Source organism: Heterodontus francisci, chromosome 27 (genome assembly GCF_036365525.1).
Source record: "Heterodontus francisci isolate sHetFra1 chromosome 27, sHetFra1.hap1, whole genome shotgun sequence".
Taxonomy (NCBI): domain Eukaryota; kingdom Metazoa; phylum Chordata; class Chondrichthyes; order Heterodontiformes; family Heterodontidae; genus Heterodontus; species Heterodontus francisci.
In genome coordinates, this window is record NC_090397.1 from 45,328,882 (window position 1) to 45,342,406 (window position 13,525).

Below are 13,525 nucleotides of genomic sequence, written 5' to 3' on the forward strand. Positions count from 1 at the left end.
TTTTCGGCCCAGTGCCGGGAGCCTTGCCTCCAGCACAAAATCCAGCCCCTGGAGTCTAGGAAGGGTAATACTCTCTGTACAATGAAGTAGCCTATTAGAGACACAATGTATAACATTTTTAAAAAGTTTTATTCCTCTAGACCCAGAATACTGCAAACTGTTAAGGAAGAAGTAATTTTGTCATGTGCGATAATTCTTTAGTGCCTTATTGCATTATCTGGATGTCCTAAAACACTTCATGTTCATTCTGTTATTTCTTAAAGTGCAGTTGTAGTGATGTAGGCAAGTACGACAGTCAGTTTGTTTTTCTCAAGTTTTCACAAACAGCAAACTGGATAAATGCCGAGAGTGCACCAGTTATTTGGTGGTGTGAACTTTTGAGTCTTTAAATGTTTAATTTTCTAGGTTGGCTGCAGTTCTACACTGAAGTTCCGCTGGATACGGAAATCTACCCCCTTTGTATTTAAATAAAGAAATAAATCTTAATCTCTCAAAGATTCAAAATGGGAGACAAGCGAAGACACAGGTAACAGGAAAATAGAGACTTTTTAATTTTTGTCTGTGAGCAATGTCATTGGGAGGTCAACTGGAATATTCTTAATTTTTACATTCCATCACATTTTTATATATACTAAAAAGATTTCACCTCAGCTCCTACTCAGTTCTAATGGTGCATCAAGTGTTAATCAATTGGAAAGGAGTATTCCAATAGTAGCTACAAAATATGTAACTGTTGGCCATTCAGACTTTAGTTTTTTATTAGTGGGAAAATAAACCCAGGTAGATGTACTTCCACTGTGAAAATAACACCCCCTGAGAAAATCGATTAAAAACACTTAAAATATCTCCTGCCTGAGAGGAGACACAAGGTATTTATAAAACAGCCAAGAATACAAATGTAGAGGTTAATTAGCATATCGGAAAGAGCCAGGGTTACAGCAAAGGACCTTTTGTATTAACTGGGTAAGGAAGAAAAAACACCTGGGTAGCCCTACTATTATCCTTTCCCTCCAGTCTTGCATCTTCCCCTGGCTATGTAGTATATTCTTATTTTTGCAATGATTACCAATCATATGGCTCAGGGCTACAAGATCATTCGTTCAGAAAGCACACTGATCTACATTTTTATACATCTACCTGACCACCAATGCATCCATAGTGTCAGTACAATTCCTGCTTATTAAAAAGGCACTTGGCTTAAGGCCAGCTTTCCATTTCAAGTTCAAGGCCATAACTCAAGCTGCACGAAATAACTGCTTGTATATATTGTATTTAGTTCCAGTAATTCTTTATGCATTTCACATGCTCAAAATATCCATTTAAAGTGTGCAAACTTAAAACATTTTTGGCAAACATGCAGGTGGCAGGTTGAATGCATCTACAATGGAAGACAATCGGGTTCACTTTAGGCAGCTGACACACCGTAAAACCCACATTTATCTAAAGCATTCAGCAATCAAATAGCGTATTTTGAATAAAACGAACACTATATAGACGTGGATTAATAAACACAAAACCAAATCATTAAGTACAACAGTTTTAATTATGTAAGCCAAACCCAGTATATGCTTGCTTTGTGAAGTGAACAGTTTTCTGAGATATCCAAAACTTCAAACATAAGTTTTTGGAGGATTGGTGGCTGGAGAGAGAAATTTACTTTGTAAAGCAAGCATACGTGATGTTTGTTTTTAGGATATGTGCAGTAGGATTAAAGAACTGTAACAATTCATAAACTGATGGCACTTCAATGAAAGTTCAGCCCAAAATTAAAAACAATGGTTGTGAGAAAGGCAAGCCAAATTCTGCTTGCTCTGTGTGAGGCAGCCACACATAGTTTATAATCAATTTTGTATTTTCATTGAAAACCTTCGTCCTCACTCAAATTCTTTGATTCTCCATGCTTCAAAACAAAGAAATCGTCCGGTTTCAATCCATATCTTTCTCGAGCTTCCTCAAGTTTTATTCGAGGTTCCAAGTAGTACTGGAATGGAAACAGAATTCATACTATAGCATTGAAGTAATGTCAAGAAAGAAGATATACAATTATATGGGGAAATTAATATCAATAAACAATTTATCATTTCAGTGCGATCAATAAACTGCCACCTTTTAGAGATACACACTTCATTTTTTACAATTTTATTTTCTTTCCTCCAGTTTTCACATTTAAGATCCACTCCACTCCCCACCTGAGAGGTCAGGAAAGTATTTTCCAATAGTATTCTTGAGATAAATGACAGGAGGTACAAAGAGCAACTTGGAGAAATTGGCTTGCTGATTTTTTTTCCCTCCAAGGGGAAGTAACTTTCAGTTTGAAAGCTTTCACATTTAACCTACCTTGATGCCAAAATTGACAATTGGTCATATGGGAAATTAATTTGGCTGACCCTCTCCTACCACTTTGTGGCACCATCATTTGGCCTAACATCACACTTCAGAACTGAACTGCTTGTGAAACCAGAAAATTATGTATTACATTTTACAAGAATTTTCTGGAGCTATAGGGGGCTAAATTGGACAACCCTGAACATGGACGGGGGGCTTGCAATGTGCAAAATAGCCTGCATCTGTTCAACTTCTGACTGCCTGTTCATTACCATGATTGCAGAGTGGAGCCAGTGCTAACTGTACTGTTGAGTGGCTGCACACCTCAGCAGGGGTCCAACAGGGTGAGAGGCTAGCATGAATTAAAGCTAGCCTGCACCTCTTAAAGGGGAGGTGCATTGTGGCTGGAGCAGGTGATGGAAGTCCTTGTCCAAGTCACTCTGATATGGAAAAAGACTAAATAATGGCAGAACATGGGAGTGAGTGTGCTCCAAGGTTCTCAGATGCTGCACTGGAGGCCTTGGTGGATGAAGTGCAAAGGAGGAATGCTGCATACACAGTGAGGCCAAGAGGCCTTCCACCAAATGCTCAGAAGGCAGTGGGACCATATAGCTGTAGTGGTCAACTCCAGGAATTAAGCCCCGAGGACCATGAATACAGTGTTGCAAAAAATTCTATGACCTCACGCAAGTGGTTAAGATCAGTGAATTCCTCTTCAAATGCCATATCCCACCAACTGCACCACTAGCCTTAGACAGTGCTCAATGCACCACAATCCCATCAATCACTTACCAACAATCTCTATCAATCAGGATTCTTACCTAACATAGCTGCACCTGAACTTGCATCTCACAGCTTGCACACACTGCCAGCTATTCAACCATGACAGCTACTTCACCCAAACGTATTGCATTACACTCATTGATACACTTCTCACTGCTGCCTTGCAAGCTCAGGCTGCTGCCTTCATGGCTACAGATACCAGCATTCAAAGGGGCTTGCAGGGTGTCATAGCAATGCAGCAATCTGTCCTCCAACAGATTACTAGGATTGCGGAGGCACCACCCCAGGGGAGTGGCAGTAGTTCAATGGAGCACAAACATGCTGTTCTCTTTCAAGATGACAGAATTCATTCTCCTACCATTGCCACTCTGCCAATGTTCTTGCTTTTGTGGTCAGCCAGCCCATACTGACTGCTGCCACCCATGCTGAGATGGTGCAGTCTGAAGGCAGAGCTGCTTGAGGTCATCCTGCAAGGCTATCTACAGACTCCTCTAGTGAAAGTCAGCAGCTTTCCACCAGCCCTGCTGCAGTCACACCATGGATAGGCATTGACGTGTTGCACTGCGGACATTTGACAAAAATATTGGCTCAGCCACGGACATGGGGGCAATTAACCTGTATATAATGTGTATAGCCAACCTAATGCCATCAAAACACAGTCTCCCTATAAAAGTAGCTAAGCATACAAACATCATACAGAGCAGCACAACGATATTCAATAGTGAGCAAGCAAAATAGTATGAAATGCCAATACGAATTACTTTTGTTGACAGAATAGAGCTAGCTACACCATGTCATGGGGTGGTAGATGGACCTTATCGGATGACATCTGTGGATTCACACTGTATCAGGAGTGCAAATTCATCCATTAAACCATGAAACTCAAGGAGAGGATTGTTATTGTGGTGAAGGAGTAGAAAAATCAGCAATAGGAAGACAGCAGCAGCAGCTAACAAATCAGAGCAGGCCTGATTGCAGGCAGCAACAACATTGGTGGCTGATAAATCAGTGGGCGAGAACAGGACCTTCTACGGTGTTTCCCAAAAAAAAAAGCAAGGACTGGCGTCAGAAGGCAGCTGTAGGTGATTGGTGGGTGAGTTTTAAGATTATTTTTCTCTCTAAATGAGAGCGGTGGTTTAAATTAGGACCACAAAACTATAAAGTACTGTATTAAATTTACAGTTTAGCTTAATTAATAAAATTTCAATAAGAGTAAGTATAACAGTAAATTAATTAATAACAGTGTTAGCACAAAGCATAGAGTTATACAGCACAGAAACAGGCCCTTTGGCCCATCGCGTCTGTGCTGGCCATCAAGCACCTAACTATTCTAATCCCATTTTCCAGCACTTGGCCTGTAGCCTTGTATGCTATGGCGTTTCAAGTGCTCATCTAAATACTTCTTTAATGTTGTGAGGGTTCCTGCCTTTACCACCTCTTCAGCCAGTGCATTCCAGATTCCAACCACCCTCTGGGTGAAAATCTTTTTCCTCAAATCCCCTCTAAACCTCCTGCCCCTTACCCTAAATCTATGCCCCCTGGTTATTGACCTCTCTGCTAAGGGAAAAAGTTTCTTCCTATCTAACCTATCCATGCCCCTCATAATTTTGTATACCTCAATCATGTCCCCCCTCAGCCTTCTCTGCTCTAAGGAAAACAACCCTAGCATTTTCAGTCTCTCTTCATAGCTGAAATGCTCCAGCCCAGGCAACATCCTGCTGAATCTCCTCTGCACCCTCTCCAGTGCAATCACATCCTTCCTATAGTGTGGTGCCCAAAACTGTACACAGTACTCCAGCTGTGGCCTAGCGAGTGTTTTATACAGCTCCATCATAACCTCCCTGCTTTTATATTTTGTGCCTCGGCTGAGAAAGGCAAATATCCCATATGTCTTCCTAACCACCTTATCTACCTGTGCTGCTGCCTTCAGTGGTCTATGGACAAGTACACCAAGGTCCCTCTGATGTTCTGTACTTCCTAGGGTCCTACCATCCATTGTATATTCCCTTGCCTTGTTAGTCCTCCCAAAATGCATCACCTCACACTTCTCAGGATTAAATTCCATTTGCCACTGCTCCACCCATCTTACCAGCCCATCTATATTGTCCTGTAATCTAAGGCTTTCCTCCTCACTATTTACAACACCACCAATTTTCGTGTCATCTGCGAACTTACTTATCATACCTCCTATATTCACGTCTAAATCATTAATGTACACTACAAACAGCAAGGGTCCCAACAGCGATCCCTGTGGTACCCCAATGGTCACAGGCTTCCACTCGCAAAAACAACTGTCGACCATTACCCTCTGGCTCCTGCCACTAAGCCAATTTTGGATCCAATTTGCCTAATTGCCCTGGATCCCATGGGCTCTTACCTTCTTAACCAATCTCCCATGCAGGACCTTATCAAAAGCCTTACTGAAGTCCATGTAGACTACATCAATTGCTTTACCCTCATCTACACGTCTACTCACCACCTCAAAAAATTCAATCAAGTTAGTTAGACCCCGACAAAGCCATGCTGACTATCCCTGATTAATCCCTGCCTCTCCAAGTGGAGATTAATCCTGTCCCTCAGAATTTTTCCAATAGTTTCCCATCCACTGATGTTAGACTCACCAGCCTGTAATTACCCTGCTCCCCTTCTTGAATAATGGCACCACATTCACTGTCCTCCAGTCCTCTGGTACCTCTCCTGTGGCCAGACAGGATTTGAACATTTGTGTCAGAGCCCCTGCTATCCCCTCCCTTGCCTCACATAACAGCCAGGGATACATCTCATCTGGGCCTGGGGATTTATCCACTTTTAAGCCTGCTAAAACAGCTAATACTTCCTCCCTTTCAATGCTAATATGTTCAATATCACAATCCCCCTCCCTGATCTCCACACCTACATCGTGCTTCTCCATAGTGAACACAGATGAAAAGTAATCATTTAAAACCTCACCTATGTCCTCCGGCTCGACACACAGATTGCCTCTTTGGTCCCTAATGGGCCCAGAGGCATTAATTAAAATGATTAATTTATACAAGGTATTAACTAGATTATAAAAGAGTGAGTAGAGATTTTTTTCTTAAATCATGGATGGCCAGCTGAGATCTGTTGCTTGCACCATGTGGGGACTTAAGAATACTTCATGTGTCTTGAGCGTCCACATGTGTAGGAAGTGTCTCCAGCTGCTTGAGCTTGAGCTCAGGACTTCTGAGCATGAGAGGCAGCTGGAGCCACTGTGGAGTATCAGGGAGGATGAGAGTTTCCTGGATCATACATTGCATGAGGTGGTCACCCCACAGGAAGTGAGAGTTCAGACAGGTGGCCATCTGGAAGAGTGGGAAGAGGCAGGAGATGCAGGAGTATTCGGATGTGTGCCACTCTCTAACTGGTACTCAGCTTTGGAGACTACTGGGAGTGACGACACCTTGAAGGAGTGCAGTTTAGACCATGGCACCAATGGGCAAGGGATTGCACAGGAGGGAACAGCAAAGAGTAAAAATGCAGTCATTATAGAAGAGTCCATAGTTGGGGGACAGACAAGCATTTCTGTAACCATCATTGTGAGGTCCTGCATGGTGTGTTGCCTCCCTGGTGCCAGGGTAAAGGACATCACTGAGAGGGTGCAGGATATTCTGCAGTGGGAAGTGAATGAGCCAGAGGTGGTGGTATAAGTCAGTACCAACGTCTTAGAGCAGTTATCGAGGCCTTTATGGTCAGATTTTCAGAGCTAGGAAGGAGGTTAAAAAGTGGGATCTTGAAGGTAATAAACTTTGGATTACTCCCAGTGCCACACACTAGTGACAGTAGAAATAGGAAGACAGGATCAATGCATGGCTTGAAGCATGGTGCAGGAGGGAGGGTTTCAGATTCTTGAGGCATTGGAACCAGTTCTGAGGCAGGAGGCACCTAACAGGACTGGGACCAATGTGCTCACGGGGAGGTTCACTTGTGTGGTTGGGGAAAGTTTAAACTAAATTTGTCGGGGGGTGTGCACCAGCATATACAAGTAGAGAAGAGGAATAAGGTGCATAAAGGAGCGAGAGTGTTGGATAGTACTAGAAAAGGAAGCAGTATCCTATTAGATAGGAGCAGACGAAGAAGGACTACAAAGAATACAGGGTACGTTTACAATGCATGTATATAAACACACAAAGTGTGGTGAACAGGATTGGTGAGCTACAAGCAAAATTGCCATGTGGGAATGTAGTCATAGGAGAGATGGTGGCCATATGATGTAGTGGCAATACCAGAAACATGGCTTAACAATGTTGCAGACTGGGCATTTAATATACAAGGATTTTAAGAGTTCAGAAAAGATAGGGAAGGAAAAAAGGGAGATGAGGTGGCAGTACTGATTAGGGAAGACACTGTGGTGTTGGAAAGGGATCTCCTTGAGAGGGCAAAGAAAGAATCCATTTGGTTAGAGTTGAGGAGCAAGAAGGGTATGATCATGTTATGGGGGTATTCTACAGGTCTTCAAATAGTGAGAGAGAGGTAGAGGAGCAAATCTGCAGGAAAATCACAGAGATGTGCAAGAACGATAGAGTGGTAATAGTGGGGAACTTTAATTAGCCAAATATCAACAGTGATAATCTTAGAGCAAAGGGTAAGGAGGGACAGGAATTTCTGAAATGTGTTCAGGAGAACTTCCTTGACAGTATATTCATGGTCCGACTAGGAAGGAGGCATTTCTGGATCTGGTGCTGGGGAATGAGGTGGGCCAAGGGAACCAAGAGGCAAGGACTTGGGTAGGAGTGATCACTGTATCATAAAGTTTAGATTAGCAATGGAAAAGAGCAAGGAACAACCTAAAGAAGAACTTCTAAACTGGAAGAGTGCTAACTTCAATGGGATGTGAGGGGATCTAATCAGGGTAAAATGGAAGCAAAGATTAACAAGAAAAACAGTAACAGGACAATAGGTGATCTTTAAGGAGGAGATGTTTCAGGTATAGGCTAGGTGCACTCCAACAAGGGCAAAAGGAAAGGGAACCAAAGCCAGGGCTCCTTGGATGACGAGGGAGATAGAGAATATGATGAAACAAAGAAAAAGATGTATGATGCATGTTAGGTGAATTCTTCAAGTGAGAACCAAGTCAAATTCAATACAGTGAGAAGGAAAGTGAAGAGGAGAATAAGACTGGCAAAGAGAGAATATAAAAATAGAATGGCAGTTAACATAAAGGGAACCCAAATATCCTCTACCAGCATGTAAATATAAGCGGGTAGTGAGAAGTGGGGTGGGGCCTATTAGGGACAAAGAGGGTGATATATGCTTAGAGGCGCAGGGCAAGGCTAGAATACTTAATGAGTACTTTGCGTCGGTGTTTACTAAAGAGGAGGATGCTGATAAAATATTGATAGAAGCGGAAATGGTAGAGGTAATGGATGGCGTGAAAATTGATAGGAAGGATGTAATAGAAAGGCTGGCAATGCTTAGAGTAGATAAGTCGCCTGGTCCGGATGGCTTGCATCCCAGGTTGCTAAAGGAATTGGGAGTGGAGATAGCAGAAGGGCTTGCCATGATCTTCCAATCTTCCCTGGATACGGGGGAGGTGCCAGAGGATTACAGAGTGGCAAATGTGACACCCTTAATCAAGAAAGGGTGTAAGGACATTCCTATTAACTACAGGCTGGTCAGTTTAACATCAGTGGTGGGTAAAATTTTAGAAACAATGATCAAGGAAAAAGATCAACAGACACATGGAGAGGTTTGAGTTAATTAAGGAGAGCCAACATAGATTTGTAAAAGGCAGCTCATGCTTGACTAATCTAATTGAACTTTTTGATGAAGTAACAGAGAAGGTTGATGAAGGGAAAGCAATAAATGTTGTCTATATGTATTTTAAGAAAGCATTTGACAAAGTACCATATAAAAGGCTGGTTAACAAAATTGAGGCTCATGATATAGGAGGGTAAGTGTCAGCTTGGATAAAAAATTGGCTTGAAACTGAAAACAGTGAGCTGTGGTAAATAGTTGTTTTTTGGAGGGAGGATGGTAGACAGTGGAGTTCTCCAAGGTTCAGTGCTAGGACCACTGTTTTTTTGATAGATAGAATTACTTGGATATTGGAATACAGCATAACATTTCAAAATTTGCCAATGATACTAAACTTGCAGTATGGTAGACATGAGGATGATACCAATCAACTGCAATAGGACATAGGCTAGCAGAATGGGCAGACAATTGGCAAATGGAATTTAATACAGAAAAGTGTGAGGTGATGCATGTTGGCAGAAGGGATAGGGAGAGGCCATATAGACTAAATGCACAGTTCTAAAGAGTGAACAGGGACAGAGGCATCTGGGGTGTTCACATGCATAGATCTTTGAAGGTGGCAGGACATACTGAGAGAGTAATTAGTAAAGCATATAGGATCTTGAGCTTCATAAATAGAGGTATTAAGTACAATAGCAGGGAATATGCTGAACCCGTATAAAGCTCTGGTTAGGCCACAATTAGAGTACTGCATCCAGTTCTGTTCACCACACTTTAGGAAGGATGTGACGGTCCTTGAGAGAGTGCAGAGGAGATTTGCCATAATAGTTCCAGGGATGAGGGATTTTAGCTACAAGGTTAGGTTGGAGAAGCTGGGGTTGTTCTCCTTTAAGCAAAGGAGATTGAGGTGAGATTTGATAGAGGTGTGCAAGATTATGATAAGGTAGACAAAGATGAGCTGTTCCCATTAGCTGATGGAGTAGGGGACACAGATTTAAGGTTTTGGGGAAGAGATGCAGGGGGGATGTGAGTAAGAACTTTTTTACACAGCGAATGGTAATGGCCTGGAACTCGTTGCCTACGAGGGTGGTGGAAGTAGAGGCAATGACTGATTTCAAAAGGAAATTGGATGGGCACATGAGAGAAATAAACTTGCAGGGCTACAGGGATAGAGCGGGGAAATGGGACTGATCTAGGAGAGATGGTGGTGTAGTGGTAATGTCATTGGGCTAGTAATCCAGAGGCCTGGGCTAATGCCCTGGGGACATGGATTTAAATCCCACCTTATTTATTAATTAAAAAATCTGGAATTGAAAGCTAGTCTCAGTAATGATGCCATGAAATTATCATTGATTGTCATAAAAACCCATCTGTTTCACTAATGTCCTTTAGGGAAGGAAATTTGCTGTCCTTACCTGGTCTGGCCTACATGTGACTCCAGAACCACAGCAATGTGGTTGACCTTTAACCACCCTCTGAAATGGCCTAGCGAGCCACTTAGTTCAAGGGCAACAAATGCTGGCCTGCCAGCGATGCCTACATCCCAAGAAAGAATTTAAAAAAGATTGGATTGCTTGATGGGCCAAATGGCCTCATACTGTGCCATAATAACTCTATGACTCTATAAGAACTTTCCACTGTATCTTCTTACAATGTCCTTAAAATTAACTTACAAATACATTTAACCTCCTAGCAACGACCTGGCCCGAGTCCTTTCATTTTTTCCCACGCCTGGCTCGACCCGATCCGACCACTGGAATGTTCAGTTAACCTAGTTTCCGTTTTTCACTTTTTAAGCTCGTGCTGATAAGCAACAAAAACTGTAACTGGACTTGAAAGGTTTGTTTAAAAAGTACATTAAGATTGGAGCCATGTACCGGAGTTGGTGATAGAGTGTGTCCGACCCGGCCCGGCCTGACCCGAGCCCGAATGCCGAACCCAGAAGAGCGAACCAACCAACCCGAACCCGACACGTGTCATCAGGTCCCGTCGGGTTCAGTTCTGGGTACTGCCTGTGCGGAGTTTGCAAGTTCTCCCTGTGACCGCGTGGGTTTTCGCCGGGTGCTCCGGTTTCCTCCCACAGCCAAAGACTTGCAGGTTGATAGGTAAATTAGCCATTGTAAATTGCCCCTAGTGTAGGTAGGTGGTTGGAGAATTGAGGGAAGGTGGGGATGTGGTAGGGAATATGGGATTAATGTAGGATTAGTATAAATGGGTGGTTGTTGGTCGGCACAGACTTGGTGGGCCGAAGGGCCTGTTTCAGTGCTGTATCTCTAAATAAATAAATAAACCTTCATTATTATTACTGGCTATCCCTCGCAGGTGAGGATGATTGTCTTCTGTGAGTCTAAAGATGGCTGATGAGGTCAATTCAGGCTCTACAGACTTTATGGCACATACAGCATTTGTTGTCATGTGGGATGTCTGGTCATGTAATATTAGTTCGGGTCATGGCTTGTTCTTTTCGCCGCTCTTGCTTTTCCTCTTCATTTTGTCATCGTTGGGTCTCAAAATGCTGGGATCCTTCCCACAGACTCTGCCTCCATCTGGTTCAGTTCATGGCAATGGTCTCCCAGGAGTTGATGTCAATGTTGCATTTCTTCATGTTGGCTTTCAGCACATCCTTAAAGTGCATCTTTTGTCCTCCTCTGGTGGGTCTGCCCTGACTGAGCTGGGAGATGAAGACCTGCATTGGGAGCCTGGTATCTGACAACCGAACTATATGATCAACCCAACGAAGCTGATGGCCAATAATTATAGCCTTGATGCTTGTGGTGCCTGCTTGTGAGAGGACACTGATGTTGGTGCGCCTGTCCTCTCATTTGATATGTAGGATCTTCTGCAGGCAGTGTTGATGAAATGACTCCAGTGCTTTGAGGAGCCTCCTGTACATTGTCCATGTTTCAGCCCCGTACAGCAAGGTAGGGATCACGATGCATGGTAGACCATGAGCTTGGTTTCAGTTTTGATGTGGTGATCTTCAAACACTCGCTTCCTCAGGTGGCCAAAGGCTGCACTGGCAGATTTCAGGCGATGCTCATAGCAATTCTCATTATGTAAAGGGGTGAATTACATTTAGCGTCCTGCAGGCATGAACTTTGCAGAATAGCATGAAGGACAGAATTATGTCACTCCCTCTCAGTTTGTTCCCATCTCTTCGACGAGCGGAAATACATACAAAGCGGGCAATAGGCAGAGATCTGGCATTACAGATCTACTGCCTGTGTATGTCAGTTTATAGGGCATAATGAGTCAAAATGTGACTCCAGGAACTGAATACAGAAACTGTACAAATAGTTCTCCATTTTTTTAGGGCCTGTTAATCTCTTGTGAAGACATGAACCTTCTTTATGACCTCCCTGCCCCCCCCCACCATCCCCCAAGATTTTTCCCTTGGCCAGCATCTCTGAGTCACACACCTGCTGGATCTCAGACGTCTGGGTGGGAAACCTAATTCCAGGACATGGGTAAAGAAATATTAGTAAGTGCCCAGGACATAGGTGAAAGTGGTTCCATGGAGGTGCCTCTCCAGTTTTTACTCACTCTTACTGGGACATCCTTAGTCTTCATTTCAGTGTCTTTCAGCACCAACTCAATTAAGGTTTTTTTTTAAATGGAGAAAATCAACCTTTGTCCCCTTAGACTATATGTAAGTGCTCTAAGATGTTCTGCCGCTGCTCCTTTTGTGGATTATGAAATAATTCAGTTGAATTTATTTTCTCTGTAAAACTCTTAAGAAACTCTGTTGTAACTGAAGTCTTATGGCAATAATTAGTTCCAGGACATGCCTAAAATCAGTGTTTTTATTTTAAAAACACCGTTGATCAATCTTTGCTTCAAGCAAAACAATCACTTCTGGATATATGCACATCTAATTCATTATTGTCTAATTACAACATACTCAGTATGAGGCAAAATATAGGCCTCCACAAGACTATTTTAAAACATGAACCAGAGATTTCTTGAAATTGCTATTTTTGAAGTGGTAATACCCATCAATTAGGTACTGGGTCAAACTGCATAATATACACGTTATATTTTTTTAAATGCATAGTTTGCCTGTGTACTCATTTACTGCAATACAACCTCCTTAAGGAGCTTTAATAAAAATGTATATAGCACATGTTGTGTTATGCAGCTGTAGAATTCTTGCAGTTCCCAAAAAATAATACACGAGCCCCTTCCTCTTCCAGCACATTGTTGCACTCTGATATAACAGAATAGCCCAGATTTTGCTGGAGTAGGGCATCTCGTGGCGTGCCTTGTTAGTTAAATACATTTTCCCATCCATTTAGCTAAAAAAGATTGCCCTGTAGCTGCTGGAAGTACAAGCTGATAACAGCGTGGCAAGGGCAATTGTGAGTCTGGGACCTTACAACGGGACACACAGTCTATCTCCTTAACCGATTTAAAGATGGAGAAAGAAAGGAACAACGGAGAAGGAAATAGGGTGAATTAGAGTCAAATCAGGTACAGTAAGAGAAATAAAGAATTAAATTGAAAGAGAAAAAAAATAAGACAAAGAAAAAATAAGAAAAAAATTTAATTTTAAAAACTAACAGTATTTTCTCTACTTGTAGGAATGAAACTCCACAGTTTAAGATGTACCTTTTCAGGGCTGGAGAAGTTCAGCGGTATTGAAGGAACATAAATCTCCTCCTTTAAAAGGTTACGTACGCTGTTAAGAAGCCGCCCTAACTTT

The 13,525-nt window shown here is 42.5% G+C and overlaps 1 protein-coding gene across 4 annotated transcripts in view; it reads right to left on the reverse strand.

Moving 5' to 3' along the window:
- Window positions 1-507: 507 nt before the first annotated feature.
- The window catches only part of napepld (N-acyl phosphatidylethanolamine phospholipase D), a 50,362-nt gene continuing 37,344 nt past the window's right edge, over window positions 508-13,525 (reverse strand). For 3 of the 4 annotated variants that reach the window (XM_068059257.1, XM_068059258.1, XM_068059259.1), the window contains one exon: window positions 509-1,981. In XM_068059257.1, the coding sequence (XP_067915358.1) occupies window positions 1,856-1,981 (126 nt within the window). In that variant the 3' untranslated portion in view covers window positions 509-1,855. Of the gene's footprint in view, window positions 1,982-13,525 lie in introns of all 4 variants that reach the window. The other variant, XM_068059256.1, reaches the window with a different exon arrangement.